The sequence below is a fragment of the Planococcus citri genome, chromosome 3 (genome assembly GCF_950023065.1).
Source record: "Planococcus citri chromosome 3, ihPlaCitr1.1, whole genome shotgun sequence".
NCBI lineage: Eukaryota > Metazoa > Arthropoda > Insecta > Hemiptera > Pseudococcidae > Planococcus > Planococcus citri.
Window position 1 is genome coordinate 2,610,582 of NC_088679.1, and position 17,085 is coordinate 2,627,666.

General features: G+C 35.6%; 1 protein-coding gene and 1 long non-coding RNA gene across 2 annotated transcripts; one reads left to right on the plus strand and one right to left on the minus strand.

Moving 5' to 3' along the window:
- Window positions 1-3,330: 3,330 nt before the first annotated feature.
- Dbp80 (putative ATP-dependent RNA helicase Dbp80) lies at window positions 3,331-6,306 on the plus strand. Its single transcript, XM_065355912.1, has 10 exons — window positions 3,331-3,543; window positions 3,620-3,969; window positions 4,038-4,130; window positions 4,201-4,303; window positions 4,373-4,487; window positions 4,568-4,736; window positions 4,831-5,068; window positions 5,151-5,313; window positions 5,417-5,608; window positions 5,692-6,306. The coding sequence occupies exons 1-10, from the start codon at window positions 3,463-3,465 to the stop codon at window positions 5,754-5,756; spliced, it is 1,569 nt and encodes a 522-aa protein (XP_065211984.1). The 5' UTR covers window positions 3,331-3,462; the 3' UTR covers window positions 5,757-6,306.
- A 737-nt stretch (window positions 6,307-7,043) lies between these two features.
- Window positions 7,044-8,486, minus strand: LOC135839741 (uncharacterized). The gene is made up of 3 exons (XR_010557642.1): window positions 7,995-8,486; window positions 7,709-7,904; window positions 7,044-7,593 (listed from the first exon to the last, which is right to left on the minus strand). It is a non-coding gene; the product is annotated as an uncharacterized LOC135839741 (long non-coding RNA).
- Between the last annotated feature and the right edge of the window lie 8,599 nt (window positions 8,487-17,085).

Genomic DNA, 17,085 nt, shown 5'->3' on the forward strand with positions numbered 1-17,085 from the left:
TTTTAAAGCAAACTTGCCAAAAAAAAAAGTTGGCCTTACTTACAAAATGGCGGCTATTTTAATTGACAGGTCAGCCGAAATCGCAGATTTTGCGTTTTAACATGGGGCTTGCACGAACTTTTTCAAACTTTACAAATGTAGATCGAAAGATCATGCAAAAATTTATCACCTGTCAAAATTTCAAGTTCTTAAGTGCGTTTTTCGATTTTTGGTGAATTTTTGAAAATTCAACTTAGGCCAAAAATGAGGGAAAAAATCAAAATTTTACCAAAATGACCAAGAAAGCTGAAATTTGGGATATACCCTATTTTCGACATGCCAAATCGACTGGAATCGGTTTCAACCCGTTTTGAGCAGTTCTGGAGCCTCCAGCAGATTTTTGAAACTCGAAATTCCCACAAAATTCAATCGAATTGGAGTTGTAAAGTTGAAATTTATTCTAAAAACTAATTTCAATACGCTACGAAGTACTGCAGGTGAATTCCAAGTCGTTTTGAAGTCTCCAGCGACTTTTTGAATATTTCTGAAGCCTCCAGCAGATTTTTGAAACTTTAAATTTTCACAAAATGTCATCAAATGGAGATGGATAGCTGAAATTTACCCTACACTCGAATTTTAACACCCTCTGAAGACGACTTCTGGTGGATTTCAAGTCATTTTAGAGCCTCCAACGACTTTTTTGAAAATTACTGGAGCCTCCAGTAGATTTTTGAAACTTGAACACTTGAGATGGAGAGTCGAAATTCATTCTGCAAACTAATTTCAATACGCTACGAACTTGACAGCTAGTGAATTTCAAGTAGTTTTGGAGCCTCCAGCAACTTTTTGAAAGGTTGTATGATGTTTTTTTGGAAAATTGAAATTTCCTAAAAGTAGCTGCAAGATTCAAAACCATTTCAAACCACCATGTAGTCTGCGCAGTAAATTTCAGCTTGCCAACTCCATTTGATAAATTGATGTTGGGGAAATTTCAAGTTACAAAAATCTACTGGAGGCTCCAGTAATTTTCGAAAAAAGTCGCTGGAGGCCCTAAAATGATTTGAACCCGCCTGATGTCGTCTTCAGAGGGTGTTAAAATTCGAGTGTAGAGTAAATTTCAGCTTTCCATCTTCATTTGATGAAATTTTGTGAAAATTTAAAGTTTCAAAAATCTGCTGGAGGCTCCAGTAATTTTCAAAAAAAGTCGCTGGAGGCCCTAAAATGATGCACCCACCTGAAGTCGTCTTCAGAGAGTGTTAAAATTCGAGTGTAGAATAAATTTCAGCTTTTCATCTCTATTTGATGAAATTTTGTGAAAATTTAAAGTTTCAAAAATCTGCTGGACTGCTGGAGGCTCCAGTAATTTTCAAAAAAAGTCACTAGAGGCCCTAAAATGACTTGAACCCACCTGAAGTCGTCTTCAGAGGGTGTTAAAATTCGAGTGTAGAGTAAATTTCAGCTTTCCATCTTCATTTCGTGAAATTTTGTGAAAATTTAAAGTTTCAAAAATCTGCTGGAGGCTCCAGTAATTTTCAAAAAAAGTCGCTGGAGGCCCTAAAATGATGCACCCACCTGAAGTCGTCTTCAGAGAGTGTTAAAATTCGAGTGTAGAATAAATTTCAGCTTTTCATCTCCATTTGAAGAGTGATATTCCAAAACTCGCTTTGTCCATTTTCACAACTTTTCAGGAGAGAGGAAAAACAGTTTCCCTTTAAACGGGTGAATTGGCTTTTTAGGCGAGTTTAGCACTTTATTTGGGTGGATTTATGATGTAGGAGTGTAGGTATACATTTCATCCACTAAATACTGCTGAAAAAAATTTCAATAAAAATGGACAAAGCACGTTTTGGAACATTATTTTTTTTTTAAATTTTTAGTGAATTGGCTATTTAGGTGAGTTTAACGCCTCATTTTGGTAGGTTGATGATGTAGGAATGTGAGTTAATACTTAATCTACCAGGTACCACTGAAAACCCAACTTTGATAAAAATGGACAAAGCGAGTTTTGGAATATCACTCTTCATTTGATGAAATTTTGTGAAAATTTAAAGTTTCAAAAATCTGCTGGAGGCTCCAGTAATTTTCAAAAAAAGTCACTGGAGGCCCTAAAATTATGCACCCACCTGAAGTCGTCTTCAGAGAGTGTTAAAATTCGAGTGTAGAATAAATTTCAGCTTTTCATCTCCATTTGATGAAATTTTGTGAAAATTTAAAGTTTCAAAAATCTGCTGGAGGCTCCAGTAATTTTCAAAAAAAGTCACTAGAGGCCCTAAAATGACTTGAACCCACCTGAAGTCGTCTTCAGAGGGTGTTAAAATTCGAGTGTTGAGTAAATTTCAGCTTTCCATGTCAATTTTTGATGAAATTTTGTGAAAATTTGAAGTTTCAAAAATCTGCTGGAGGCTTCAGGGATATTCAAATGTCGCGGGAGACTTCAAAACGACTTGAAATTCACCTGCAGTACTTCGTAGCGTATTGAAATTAGTTTTTAGAATGATGAAATTTTGTGGGAATTTCGAGTTTAAAAAATCTTCTGGAGGCTCCAGAACTGCTCAAAACGAGTTGAAACCGTTTCCAGTCGATTTGGCATGTCGAAAATAGGGTATATCCTAAATTTCAGCTTTCTTGGTCAATTTGGTAAAATTTTGATTTTTTTCCCTCATTTTTGGCCTAAATTGAATTTTTCAAAAATTCGCCAAAAATCGAAAAACGCACTTAAGCACTTGAAATTCTGACACGTGATAAATTTTTGCATGATCTTTCGATCTACCTTTGTAAAGTTTAAAAAAGTTCGTGCAAGTCCTATATTAAAATTTAAAACGCAAAATCTGCGATTTTGGCTGACCTGTCAATCAAAATGACCGCCATTTTGTAAGTAAGGCCAACTTTTTTTTGGCAAGTTTGCTTTAAAATGTTACTTAGGATGTCCCCTTCAAGAAAAAAGTTGTGCTGGAAGGTCGGCGGGGAGGGGGGCGTGCAATTACTCCTGATAGATTCAAGATTGTCAAAGTTGGAAGTTGGAACAATGGAACTGAAACTGAAACTGAGCCGCAAGTTTTGCTTTGCTTTGCCATCAATGCCATCATACTAACAAATTTAATTTAATTTTTCTGCACTGACGAACGTTTAAAATTGTGCCTTCAAGTTCAAAGTTCAAACTTTCAAAGGCTCTCGCATTTATATTTTTTTTGAAAAATTGAGTTCTCGCAAAAAAAATTTAAAAAAATAAAAATATTCATTTGAAAATTACGCGAAATTTTCAGTAATTACCGTAATGAAGAGAAAAACCATGCTGGCAAAAAATTACAATGCTGTGTAAGCCAAAAAGATATTTTCAAAATTTTTTTCATTCTTTCTTTCTCGGAAATCCGATTTCATTTCATTTGTCTACGAATAAATATCAGAAAACTGATTAATTTTCGTTTTAATTAATTAATTATCATCAGTTTTTCGGAATATATGTAGTGTTTAGTAAAATAAGATATGTCTCAAAGTGCTCCTGCATCGGAAAACGCTGCACCGCGTCCATTATCTGCTGCCAACGCCGATCAGATCACCGCTCGAGTAAGATTATCATAAATTTGCATCAATTTACTACGCAACGGTCGTAATAAATCTGCCTTCTTTCATCCTGATTCAGGTCAACGCTATCAAACTCGCCAACGAACGTAAACAGCAAAAGGAGTCTTCTACAGAATCGAAACAGAATGGCGAAGCGACTCCATCGACATCGACGGCGTCGACTAGTAACGCTACCCCTAACGAAGCCGGTGGTAGCGGCGAACAGCCATCATCTTCGGCCAGCACATCATCGAGTGTAAATCAACCTTCGGAAGGTGAATCCGACGACGTTATTACCGTAGCTGAGAAATCGTATATGCAAAAGATCATCAGAACTAAGCTCATCAATAATAAATATGATTTGGAAATCAAGAGAAAAGATCCGTCTTCTCCGTTATACTCTGTGAAATCTTTCGAAGCTTTACACCTGTAAGTTTTCTTGTCTCGATGCTGGGTGATGTATAGACAGACGTTATGATTGAATTTTTTTATTGCAGTAAACCAGAACTGTTGAGAGGTGTTTATTTGATGGGATTCAATGCGCCTTCTAAAATCCAAGAAACAGCTGTACCAACTCTATTAGCCGATCCGTTAGTATTTTTCAAAGTATTTCGCTCGACTGTATATTTTTATGTGTTAATTTGTTTGATTTTGATTCAGACCGCAAAATATGATAGCTCAGTCTCAATCCGGTACCGGTAAAACCGCAGCATTCGTTTTGGCCATGTTGAGTCGAGTTAATCCTTCATTAAATCATCCTCAGGTTGGTTATTCGTATACTTCGTGAGTGTAATTTCATTGTTCGAATTTCAAATCTGATTTATTTCCATAGGCGTTATGTTTGTCGCCAACGTACGAATTAGCTGTCCAAACAGGTGAAATAGTTGCTAAAATGGCGTCATATTTGCCGGAAATCATAATTAAATTTGCTCTCAGAGGAGAAGATCGTAAGTATTACGTTGAATTAGTTTTGCGATTGTGAATTTATTCGTTAATGCGAAATTTGTCGATTTTCTTTCTCGAATAGCACCAACTGGTAAAGAACAGATTATCATTGGTACCCCTGGTAAAGTGGTCGATTGGGGAGTGAAAATGAGGTGTTTAGATTTACGTAAATTGAGCGTTTTCGTTTTGGATGAAGCTGATGTTATGATTGCCACCCAAGGCCATCAAGATCAAAGTTTAAGAATTAGAAAGTACGTTTATTCGCTCTAATCTTTGTTTTTTCATTTTACTTCGATGAGGTAATTTGTAAAATTCATGTCGCAATCAATTTGTGTTTGTTTATAGACTTCTTTCTCCAAAATGTCAAATGATGCTGTTTTCCGCCACTTACGATAACGAAGTAATGGAATTCGCTGAAATGATGGTTCCTAACGCTGTCGTCATCAAGTTACGCAGAGAAGAGGAATCTTTAGATAATATCAAACAATACTTCGTGAAATGTAAGAATCCTCAAGAAAAGTATCTCGCTATGAAAAACATCTATGGAATTTGTACCGTCAATCAGGCTATGATTTTCTGTCAAGTGAGTTCGCAATGATTGACCTTTCTTCTCCTAATAAACCTTTTTCAATTTTTTGTTAATTTCAAAATTATTTCTTTTCTAGACGAAAAAAACCGCTGGTTGGTTGTGCGAAGAAATGACCAAAGAAGGTCACGGTGTTGCATTGTTAACGGGAGATTTAACCGTCGAACAGAGAATCACAATTTTAGATCGCTTCCGAGAAGGCAAACATAAAGTTTTAATTACTACCAATGTTTTAGCCAGAGGTGAGAGTCGAATTTTTCGTATTTAAAGTTACTATGAACTGATGAAAAGACGTGTTCAATTCTCGAGTCTTCTCGTATTAACTCGTACTTCTTCTCGTTACAGGTATTGATATCGAACAGGTGACATTCGTGGTCAATTTCGACCTACCCGTTGATAAATTTGGTAACGCTGATTGCGAAACCTATCTGCATAGAATTGGTCGATGCGGAAGATTCGGCAAGACCGGAATATCAATTAATTTAATCGACAGTGAAGAGTGTTATAAAATCATGAAGCAGATACAAGAACATTTCTGTGAGTTACTTCCTTGTTTACTTTTTCTCGCTGTTAATCGAAAAATTATTGAATTTACGTGTTATTTTTTTATCGTTATACAGCTGTGAATATCAAACTCCTCGACCCGTACGATTTAGATCAGATGGAGAAACTAGAAAATAGTTGATGATGAAGATCGAGCCTCCTCCGAATTGATGACTGTTTGAGATTATATAATATCTTTATTATTATTTACTAATTCCAATGTTTTATTGTTTAATGTATTGAAAAAACAAAAAAAGCGAACAGAAGTGATACGTTGTTCTGTATTATGCTAAATTGAATTTGATGAACATTCTCGAATGCTTCAATGTTGTGACCTCTTATTTTTTTTTTTTATCGTAGATGATATTTTGTGTGCGATGTAATCGATTGGTTTTTTCGATTTCGACACGTTATCTGAAAATTTCAGACGATAACGTTACCATAGTTTCTTTTCTTTCATTTTTTAATTTGATGATGTGCCTATGTTTTTCCTGTTTTTTCTCGTTACATGGGCAAAATGATGAAAGTGTACGACTTTAAGTGTACGTAAAGTTATTGAAGAATTTTTAATTTTTAAAAAGATTTATCATTTTGTATACGCATTGTTACGTTGGGTAATTTATTGTAAAGTTTTTAATATTTTTGTACGTAATTGTTTTGAGAAGTACAATATATTTTCTGTGCTTTTGTGATTTCTTCTAAAAGTATAACGAATTAAACAGGAACTGATAATTTTTTCGGTCAATTTTACTCGTAGATTTGTAGTGAAGAGAAACAATGCGGACTCTTTTCAATTTCGAGTTAGTAATGCAACTATTGCAGAATTATTCAAAAGTGATGTTGCAATCGATCAAAATAAGTTGAAATTTCACAAAAAATTCAAATATTTCCACGAAAATGTTTTTTTGATAAGTTTTGAAGAATTTCGAGCCTAAAACTGGGTCATGTTATGAGTCTTGACTGTCTTGAGCCTTTTGAAAAGTGTGATTCAACCAATCAAAATAGGTTAGAACCAAATACTTTTCAAGAAAATGTTTTTTGAGCATTTTTGAAGAAAAATAAATTGTCTGAGTGTATTTCTGTGTATGTTACTGTTAATGAAGGAATGTGCACTCTATCAAAAGTTGGTGGAAATTATTCGATGGTTTACATGAAGCTTTGGAATCATTAGAAATGAATGAAACCCTTTGGCAAAACATGGAGACAAGCAAGCAATAAAGGAGGAGCGTTTCTCAAGCTGGTTGATGCTAGTAAAACTCTGCGGATCTTTTTCCTCCAGAACTTTCATGAAGTAGTTATTTGTTCAAAAAATTATCACCAATAAATAAGTTCTTGAGGGAACACGAAAAACAACAAGTTCAAAATTACCAGAAGCAGAATGATCGAAATCTGCGGTAGCAAACGAATGACGCTCAGAACACCTACCTCAAAGATCGGATTTTAAAAAGGTGATCATCGATACAGGTAATTACAATTACCTATAAAAAGAAAAAATATACTGCAGGTTCCATGACACGTTACAAAGTATTACGATCATAGAGTAACAACGATTTACTATAAACATCGCCATAAAGTAGGTATAAGCACAACAGTAAGTTGATTAATGATTAACCATTAGGTTACAACTAAAATTCACAAAAAAAAAGAGTAAAAATTATCATCTCCAGCTCCGCATTTTCAGTATAGTCAACATCACAACTTTCTAATTTTGAATTCTATGAGAACATCTGTGATTACTGAACTTGAATAAAAGTAAATTACTGAATACGTTGACCCAGCTGCAGCGAAACGACTTGCACACGACTTTCTTCACTGTTCTGTTTGCAGAAAATGTTCGGTTATCGTAGGTAAGTTTCTGTTGATCTAATACTAGAGCTGGCTAATGCAGTGAATGGTTAGTTTCCTCCGGTGCCGGTAAGCTGAATCGAAATACCGGCGGTCGTAGTAGGCCTAGGTGAGTATTTCTAGCTTTGGTTTACCTATAAATAATCAGGTTTTAGAGTACATAGATACTTCGAGTAAGCATTCAACAAAGCTGAATACTATCATCTATTTTCGAGTAAAAATAAGTGCTCACGTAGAAGATGAACGTACTTTGTAATCCATGTTTGTGGATGTTTTCTTGCCTTAACAGCAGAACGACGTTCTTACTTTAGAAAAAACTGCCCAGGATACAGCTAGGCGAGTGAATCGATGACCAGCAAAGAGCGTTGGCTGAACGGAAGCAGAATATAAACGATAGCTAGGTATATCTAGTTTCATCACACAATCTCCTCAGTCAGCAGTTGATCTAGAGAAACAGAATAACAGATTCTAGTTTGGAATCTAAACCTAAATACATTGAGGGAAAGTATTCCCACGACTCATAGGTATTACTTACCTTTTTTGAGAGAGATTATCCAAAATTCGCATACTTATAGGTAAATCAATTCCATTCAAACGAACCGGATTACCTAAGATACTCTTCTTTCCTCTTTTGTCTTCGTTTGTAATCTTTCCAGATCCAGTTTCCGAAAATTGAAACACTACCACTGAAAAATATTCGGGCACGAATCCTGAAACTCTGCAAATTTATTGTATCATAGGTATCTACTTATTGTACAATAGGTACATAGAAATTAAAAACCTATTTGAAAACATGAATTAATTAATTTCTTCGAAAAAAGGGCAAATTGAATATATCTACTTAATGATAATAATTTTAATCAGCTGGTTATCCAAATTCGGATTCTCCCCACCAATTTTTTTCTGGACGTTCCGGGGTGAAACAGATGTTTTTTCTGCAGCTATTTAGTTTCAGGTGAGTGGGGGGAGAAAACGGAAACGACCATTTGTGAAAATTTGGAATTGAATTATTTATTGTATTTTATTCATTTTGTGTGGCGGCCATTTTAGCGTTGGTAGGTAGTTGGCGTCCTTCTCCTTTGACTGTTAGCATTTTTCCATTTAATTGTTTATTTCATTGATTTAGAAAGTTCTGTTTGTTTCATCTGGAAGAAAAATCGGTAAGCAATTTGATTTTAATTTAATTGTAATGAAGTTGGAATGCAAATGGAGTTTCGTTATGATTCTTTTTTCTATACTTTCTACACAAAAGAAGATGAAGATGATTAATTGATGATATTCATGATGAATTCAGACCTTTGGTAACTATACTATAACTTCATTATGTTGGTGTCGATTGCATATTTTTTATAGGTTTCTAGGTAAATTATGGTTTAGGTACATTGTATTCTGATTTCTGAGAAAAAAACTGTCAGTGTTCGATTGCTAATGGTTGTTTGTTATTTTCGTTTCGTGTAGATGAAATGCTGACCGATAAAGAGTTTGTATGGTGACGCCGAAAGGCTCGAAAGCTGAACTTCGTAGTTGTTCGTTGAATTCCCAGTTCCCGAAAGTATCTGCAGCTTCGTGATTCCCAAACTATGTCGATTTTGTTCAGGTATAGACTTATTATTTAAATCAATATTATTTTACCAATGAAATCTTCTCTTCGCCAGAGTACCTCTCTGATAGCAGCTGCACAATGCACATCGATGAACTTTGAATAGGTGGCTAACTGGGTATGGCTACCTTGTATGCGTTAATACAAAGCAGTGTCCCTACCCTCGAGTGCTTTTTTTGCAGCTTTAAGGATAATTATTAGTTGAATATTGCACCCTTTTGCGAATATTGGAAGTATTTTCACTTGCAAGGACAATATTTTTGTGCTCGTGTGATCTACCAACTTTCCAATTATGTACCGGAATGTTTTCGTGAAATAATACGTCCTTCCCCCATCTTTATTATCAGATTTAGGTATAATATAGCTGAAATTATTTTCATTGCAAGTAGGTGGAACATATTAGGTACTTTATACGAGATTTTATTCATTTATTGAGTTCAAGTTTAGTTGGATACCTACGAGTATTTTACCCACCAAATCTGAGTGGAAATGAGGTGTCGGATCTACTGTAATTTTGTTGACACTGAATCCGCAGAATTAAGATCTATGTACCTACCTAGATATTTTTTCCGATTTTGTCGAGTTTTCAGCGCTTTTGTAAACGGCTTAGGACTTACCTGTACTCCTGAGCTTCTAATCATATTTTCGCCATTCTGTTTCGTTTTTTTGTCAACATCTAAGTGTATATTCTAGCTAATTGAAAGTTTCAGTTGGTCAATTTTTTTACCTTTTTTTAACCATTAATGTAGTCCATCATTGAAAACATATGTTGACACATAAGTATTTTGACCGTTGTTAAAGTGCCTATTTTTCTATTTTTTTTTTTTTTTTTTTCAATTGCACGAGGTGTGTGAGCAATGACGGGGTATCTAACAGGTAGTGAAAGTAGTGAAAATGTAGCGAGTCTTGTCGAAAAGGAAGTGAAAAAATGAAAAAATTTAAACGCTCAACAGAATAAAATAATGTTCAAATCATCGTTCATTTTTGATGAAATTGGAAATAGTGTTGGATTATGTGACGTTAGTTCAGCCAGTAAATTTGCGAAAAATTTGATTTTATCAATTTTTTAGTGTGTGTGGAGGAAGGGGAGGGGTCGAGTGTAGAGATTTCTGAAAATTTGGTTGAAAAACAGTAGTGACCAAAGTTGTAAAAAACTAGCCATTTTTTTCAACCAAAAATCGTTTTAGATACCATGTAAATTGTACTGAGCTTCCAGAGGGGAAGAAAGTGCCCTCCCAATTTTCAAAAATGCAATATTTGTCAAAATTCTGGTTTTCAGAAACCTTGATTCTCGTTCCAATGATCTTTTAACCCCAAAACTGAAATTGAGCTCTCCCTTGAGAGTGATTGGTGCTAGAATTTTGAAAAATGTAATCTGGGTTACGAAAATCGGCGTTTTAAAGGAGCAGAACCTCGTTCTGTTCTAATGCTCATTCGACTTCAAATCTAAAATTAATCTCTGAAAAAATTAGTTCCATTATTAAGATGTAATGATAAGTTCTGTTGAATTTAATTTTATAAGATGTTTGATTGAAATCAGCTAATCTGCAATATTTTATTTCTTTCTGTTTTAGGTGAGTACGAATTGTCGCCATAATTACACTAGAATAATTGTATTCGCGTATATAAGAATGAGTAAGTCATTTTATTATTTATAAATATAGTACGAGTATTAGTCCATGGAATATTAAGTCGAGACTATTCGTGTATCATTCTATCTCGTGCGATCATTTCGATTTTTAGAACTAAAAAATGGAAAAATCGTGATTTGAAATGCTCAATTTTTTCAAAAAATGACACTCGAGTTGCAAACTTTCAATTTTAGGCTTACGAAAATATGATTCGAAGCGCAGATCACGAATCACTTGCTTGTGAAAAAAGTGATTCGACTCGTCAGGTTTCACGAATCAGTGATTCGTAATTATATTAATTCCCTTTGAAAAAAGAATCGAATCATGCAGTTTTCAAATCGTTCTTGGCTTAACCTGTGTTTTATTAAGTAGGTAGTATGTAATACATGCTATAAATTGATTTGATTACTTCGTGCGCCGAGTATCTAACAAGTAGTGAAATAAATTTGGTTTGAAAAAAGGTAGTCAGGTAAATGAATGATGGTTCTCCTCGTAATGTTGTTTCATTTTTCAAGTACCTACCTACATGTCTTTATTTTTTCAACTCGTACCTACATACATATTAATATAATAGTTGAAATATGTGGTTGTTCGTGTTAAATAACTATAGATTATATTTTTCGGTTTTTGTCATCACCATCCATCCCCCCCCCTCCCACATACCCACCCAGTTTACCGATGTTCGTAAAAATACTGATTGGCTCTTGATGTATATCATCTGATAGGTACTTCACAATTCGCAAGTGTTGCATTTTCAATAAAAATAGTTTCAGTATCCTATCTAGGTTTATTTATATTTGAATGAGTTAATTTACAAACAATTACAGGTGGTTAACAAGTAGATGATTTTTAATTTCTTTGCTTCTCCAGCCCTGTTCTCATATTCGATTTGAGGTGGTTCTAGTGCTGTTTCACTTCTCATTCGAATCCAGTAGGCCCAGTTGTAATGAGCGCTTCTTGCCCCTTTCCTTTTCCCGTGTGAGTAATGGGTTGAAGAATAGTCTCGCAGTATTCCTTGCTTTTTGTAAACAGCGACCTTAAATGGGACACCCACCTTTTTGTCTCGCAGTATTCCTTGCTTTTTGTAAACAGCGACCTTAAATGGGACACCCACCTATCTTCTTTTTAACCATCATCCAAATTGTTGGTTGTTTCAGCGTAAGAACTTACCTACCTATCTCCATTATTTTTAATTATAAGAACGTCTGTAAATGCAAGTTGAAGTTCATATTCTTATTTAAAATCCAGTTTGCAAGAAATGTGAACGTTTTCCAAACATCAGCTAGGCCATGCTTCCTCCCATACATGTTGGTATCACAGGTTTTTTATACGTTGCTAGTATTTATGGTTAGTTAATTTAAAATATTTTGCTGAATTAAGTTTTCGGCCATTTCATTTCAAGTCTACTGATTGAATTTCACTTTTCAACATCCTTTGTAGTCTGATATTTATTTTTTGGGAATTGGGATGCAAATTTCTAAATACAATAAATGGTACCGAAATTAGGATAAGTTATATGGGATAAATTATAGTAATTTATTTATATGCACATTAGAATATGGTTGGTTTCTAGGTGTAATTTAGTTATTAATTTAGTACATATGTTTATGGAGTGGATTAACTGATTGTGGCAGATGGGTGCAATTTTTTCATTTCATTCTCAATGGAGCAGGTGTGGTTAATGTTAGCCCTACGAATCGCAACATTGCCATTCCTGCCATCGAGGATCATACCTGCCACCCTTGGATCGCCAGATCTGCCTGCGATCCAAGCGCATGATGTGTAGTTTGTGTGAGTGATTTTAGTTATACATAATGTAGTAGAGAGATTGGGACTGATGGGTGAAATTTTTTCATTTCAGACACAATTTTAGAAGGGAATTGGGTTTATGATGGTTAGTGATTACGAGTAAATTAGATTAATTTAGATAAATAGTTTAATAGATACTTACATTGGGAGATTGCTGCTGAGGTTATGCCTCATGTTTTCCCCAATTTTTTCCCCAACAATCCCCTCTTCCCCCAAAATGCGCTATTATTATGTGGCTGCATTGGGGCTGAGGGGTACAATTTTCTTGTTTCAGATTCAAACATGGAAGGGATTTAATGTATAAGGCTAAGTTTTTAATAGTAATTTAGTTATTAATTTAGTACATATATGGAGTGGGTAAACTGATTGGGGCTGATGGGTGTGATTTGTTCATTTCATGTTCAAATTTGGAAGGGATTTGGGCTATGATGGTTAATGATTATGAGTAATTTAGATTAATTTAGATAAATAGTTTAGTAGATACATACATACATACAGTGAGTAATTGCTGGCAAAGTCATGCCTGATCGTTCTCAACTTATTGGTCCAATAATCTACTGTTTGCATGAATTGTGCCATGGTAATATTTTGTTACATTGGACTGGGATGGTCAATTTTCATTTTCCAGGTTCAAATTTGGAAGGGATTTGGTGTGAGATTCTTAGTTTTCAGAAGTAATTTAAGTTATTAATTTAGTACATATATGGAGTGGGTAAACTGATTGGGGCTGATGGGTGTGATTTTTTCCATTTCAGGTTCAATTTTGGAAGGGATTTGTGCTATTATAATGGTTAATGATTATGAGTAATTTAGAATAATTTAGATAAATAGTTTAGTAGATACATAAGTTACATACAGTGAGTAATTGCTGGCAAAGTCATGCCTGATCGTTCTCAACTTATTGGTCCAATAATCTACTGTTTGCATGAATTGTGCCATGGTAATATTTTGTTACATTGGACTGAGAGGGTCAATTTTCATTTTCCAGGTTCAAATTGTACGGCTGGTGGTGAGTGTTTCAAGGAGTGTGTGTGTAGACATATACATGTGTACTAGATATGAATGGTTGTGAGCAGCCTTGTTAGGTTAAGTGTCTGTCCATCGTCATCTATCATCAAAATTTTACTACCATCTGGATTCTTGTGATTTCTTGAAAAATTGAATTCTGTTAGCTCAAGTACACGCATCCACGGATTGTTCTGTCCTGGCCATGCTGGGGAAAAGTGTGCGGAGTACTACTCATCCCTGCGACACCACCCATTCAGTCATAAAGAGGGGTAGCCGTGATAGGCTGGCACATGGAGTACCGGATGCGTTTTCCATCTAGTAGTTAATAGTGTAATACTATTTTCTGCGACCTTAGTTCCGGTTGATCAAAGATATGGAGCAGGTGTGGTTAATGTTAGCCCTACGAATCGCAACATTGCCATTCCTGCCATCGAGGATCAGACCTGCCGCCCTAGGATCGCCAGATCTGCCTGCGATCCAAGCGCATGATGTGTAGTTTGTGTGAGTGATTTTAGTTATACATAATGTAGTAGAGTGATTGGGACTGATGGGTGAAATTTTTTCATTTCAGACACAATTTTAGAAGGGAATTGGGTTTATGATGGTTAGTGATTACGAGTAAATTAGATTAATTTAGATAAATAGTTCAATAGATACTTACATTGGGAGATTGCTGCTGAGGTTATGCCTCATGTTTTCCCCAATTTTTTCCCCAACAATCCCCTCTTCCCCCAAAATGCGCTATTATTATGTGGCTGCATTGGGGCTGAGGGGTACAATTTTCTTGTTTCAGATTCAAACATGGAAGGGATTTAATGTATAAGGCTCAGTTTTTAATAGTAATTTAGTTATTAATTTAGTACATATATGGAGTGGGTAAACTGATTGGGGCTGATGGGTGTGATTTGTTCATTTCATGTTCAAATTTGGAAGGGATTTGGGCTATGATGGTTAATGATTATGAGTAATTTAGATTAATTTTGATAAATAGTTTAGTAGATACATACATACATACATACATACAGTGAGTAATTGCTGGCAAAGTCATGCCTGATCGTTCTCAACTTATTGGTCCAATAATCTACTGTTTGCATGAATTGTGCCATGGTAATATTTTGTTACATTGGACTGGGATGGTCAATTTTCATTTTCCAGGTTCAAATTTGGAAGGGATTTGGTGTGAGATTCTTAGTTTTCAGAAGTAATTTAAGTTATTAATTTAGTACATATATGGAGTGGGTAAACTGATTGGGGCTGATGGGTGTGATTTTTTCCATTTCAGGTTCAATTTTGGAAGGGATTTGTGCTATTATAATGGTTAATGATTATGAGTAATTTAGAATAATTTAGATAAATAGTTTAGTAGATACATAAGTTACATACAGTGAGTAATTGCTGGCAAAGTCATGCCTGATCGTTCTCAACTTATTGGTCCAATAATCTACGGTTTGCATGAATTGTGCCATGGTAATATTTTGTTACATTGGACTGAGAGGGTCAATTTTCATTTTCCAGGTTCAAATTGTACGGCTGGTGGTGAGTGTTTCAAGGAGTGTGTGTGTAGACATATACATGTGTACTAGATATGAATGGTTGTGAGCAGCCTTGTTAGGTTAAGTGTCTGTCCATCGTCATCTATCATCAAAATTTTACTACCATCTGGATTCTTGTGATTTCTTGAAAAATTGAATTCTGTTAGCTCAAGTACACGCATCCACGGATTGTTCTGTCCTGGCCATGCTGGGGAAAAGTGTGCGGAGTACTACTCATCCCTGCGACACCACCCATTCAGTCATAAAGAGGGGTAGCCGTGATAGGCTGGCACATGGAGTACCGGATGCGTTTTCCATCTAGTAGTTAATAGTGTAATACTATTTTCTGCGACCTTAGTTCCGGTTGATCAAAGATATGGAGCAGGTGTGGTTAATGTTAGCCCTACGAATCGCAACATTGCCATTCCTGCCATCGAGGATCAGACCTGCCGCCCTAGGATCGCCAGATCTGCCTGCGATCCAAGCGCATGATGTGTAGTTTGTGTGAGTGATTTTAGTTATACATAATGTAGTAGAGAGATTGGGACTGATGGGTGAAATTTTTTCATTTCAGACACAATTTTAGAAGGGAATTGGGTTTATGATGGTTAGTGATTACGAGTAAATTAGATTAATTTAGATAAATAGTTCAATAGATACTTACATTGGGAGATTGCTGCTGAGGTTATGCCTCATGTTTTCCCCAATTTTTTCCCCAACAATCCCCTCTTCCCCCAAAATGCGCTATTATTATGTGGCTGCATTGGGGCTGAGGGGTACAATTTTCTTGTTTCAGATTCAAACATGGAAGGGATTTAATGTATAAGGCTCAGTTTTTAATAGTAATTTAGTTATTAATTTAGTACATATATGGAGTGGGTAAACTGATTGGGGCTGATGGGTGTGATTTGTTCATTTCATGTTCAAATTTGGAAGGGATTTGGGCTATGATGGTTAATGATTATGAGTAATTTAGATTAATTTTGATAAATAGTTTAGTAGATACATACATACATACATACAGTGAGTAATTGCTGGCAAAGTCATGCCTGATCGTTCTCAACTTATTGGTCCAATAATCTACTGTTTGCATGAATTGTGCCATGGTAATATTTTGTTACATTGGACTGGGATGGTCAATTTTCATTTTCCAGGTTCAAATTTGGAAGGGATTTGGTGTGAGATTCTTAGTTTTCAGAAGTAATTTAAGTTATTAATTTAGTACATATATGGAGTGGGTAAACTGATTGGGGCTGATGGGTGTGATTTTTTCCATTTCAGGTTCAATTTTGGAAGGGATTTGTGCTATTATAATGGTTAATGATTATGAGTAATTTAGAATAATTTAGATAAATAGTTTAGTAGATACATAAGTTACATACAGTGAGTAATTGCTGGCAAAGTCATGCCTGATCGTTCTCAACTTATTGGTCCAATAATCTACGGTTTGCATGAATTGTGCCATGGTAATATTTTGTTACATTGGACTGAGAGGGTCAATTTTCATTTTCCAGGTTCAAATTGTACGGCTGGTGGTGAGTGTTTCAAGGAGTGTGTGTGTAGACATATACATGTGTACTAGATATGAATGGTTGTGAGCAGCCTTGTTAGGTTAAGTGTCTGTCCATCGTCATCTATCATCAAAATTTTACTACCATCTGGATTCTTGTGATTTCTTGAAAAATTGAATTCTGTTAGCTCAAGTACACGCATCCACGGATTGTTCTGTCCTGGCCATGCTGGGGAAAAGTGTGCGGAGTACTACTCATCCCTGCGACACCACCCATTCAGTCATAAAGAGGGGTAGCCGTGATAGGCTGGCACATGGAGTACCGGATGCGTTTTCCATCTAGTAGTTAATAGTGTAATACTATTTTCTGCGACCTTAGTTCCGGTTGATCAAAGATATGGAGCAGGTGTGGTTAATGTTAGCCCTACGAATCGCAACATTGCCATTCCTGCCATCGAGGATCAGACCTGCCGCCCTAGGATCGCCAGATCTGCCTGCGATCCAAGCGCATGATGTGTAGTTTGTGTGAGTGATTT

What these genes read in the sequence shown, in the direction of transcription:
- Dbp80 (XM_065355912.1), top strand. Translation starts at nt 3,463, where the DNA reads ATGTCTCAAAGTGCTCCTGCATCGGAAAACGCTGCACCGCGTCCATTA. An exon ending in AGGCTATGATTTTCTGTCAA is followed by an intron (nt 5,069 to 5,150) that starts GTGAGTTCGCAA and finishes TTTCTTTTCTAG; the next exon opens with ACGAAAAAAACCGCTGGTTG. An exon ending in TACCAATGTTTTAGCCAGAG is followed by an intron (nt 5,314 to 5,416) that starts GTGAGAGTCGAA and finishes TTCTCGTTACAG; the next exon opens with GTATTGATATCGAACAGGTG.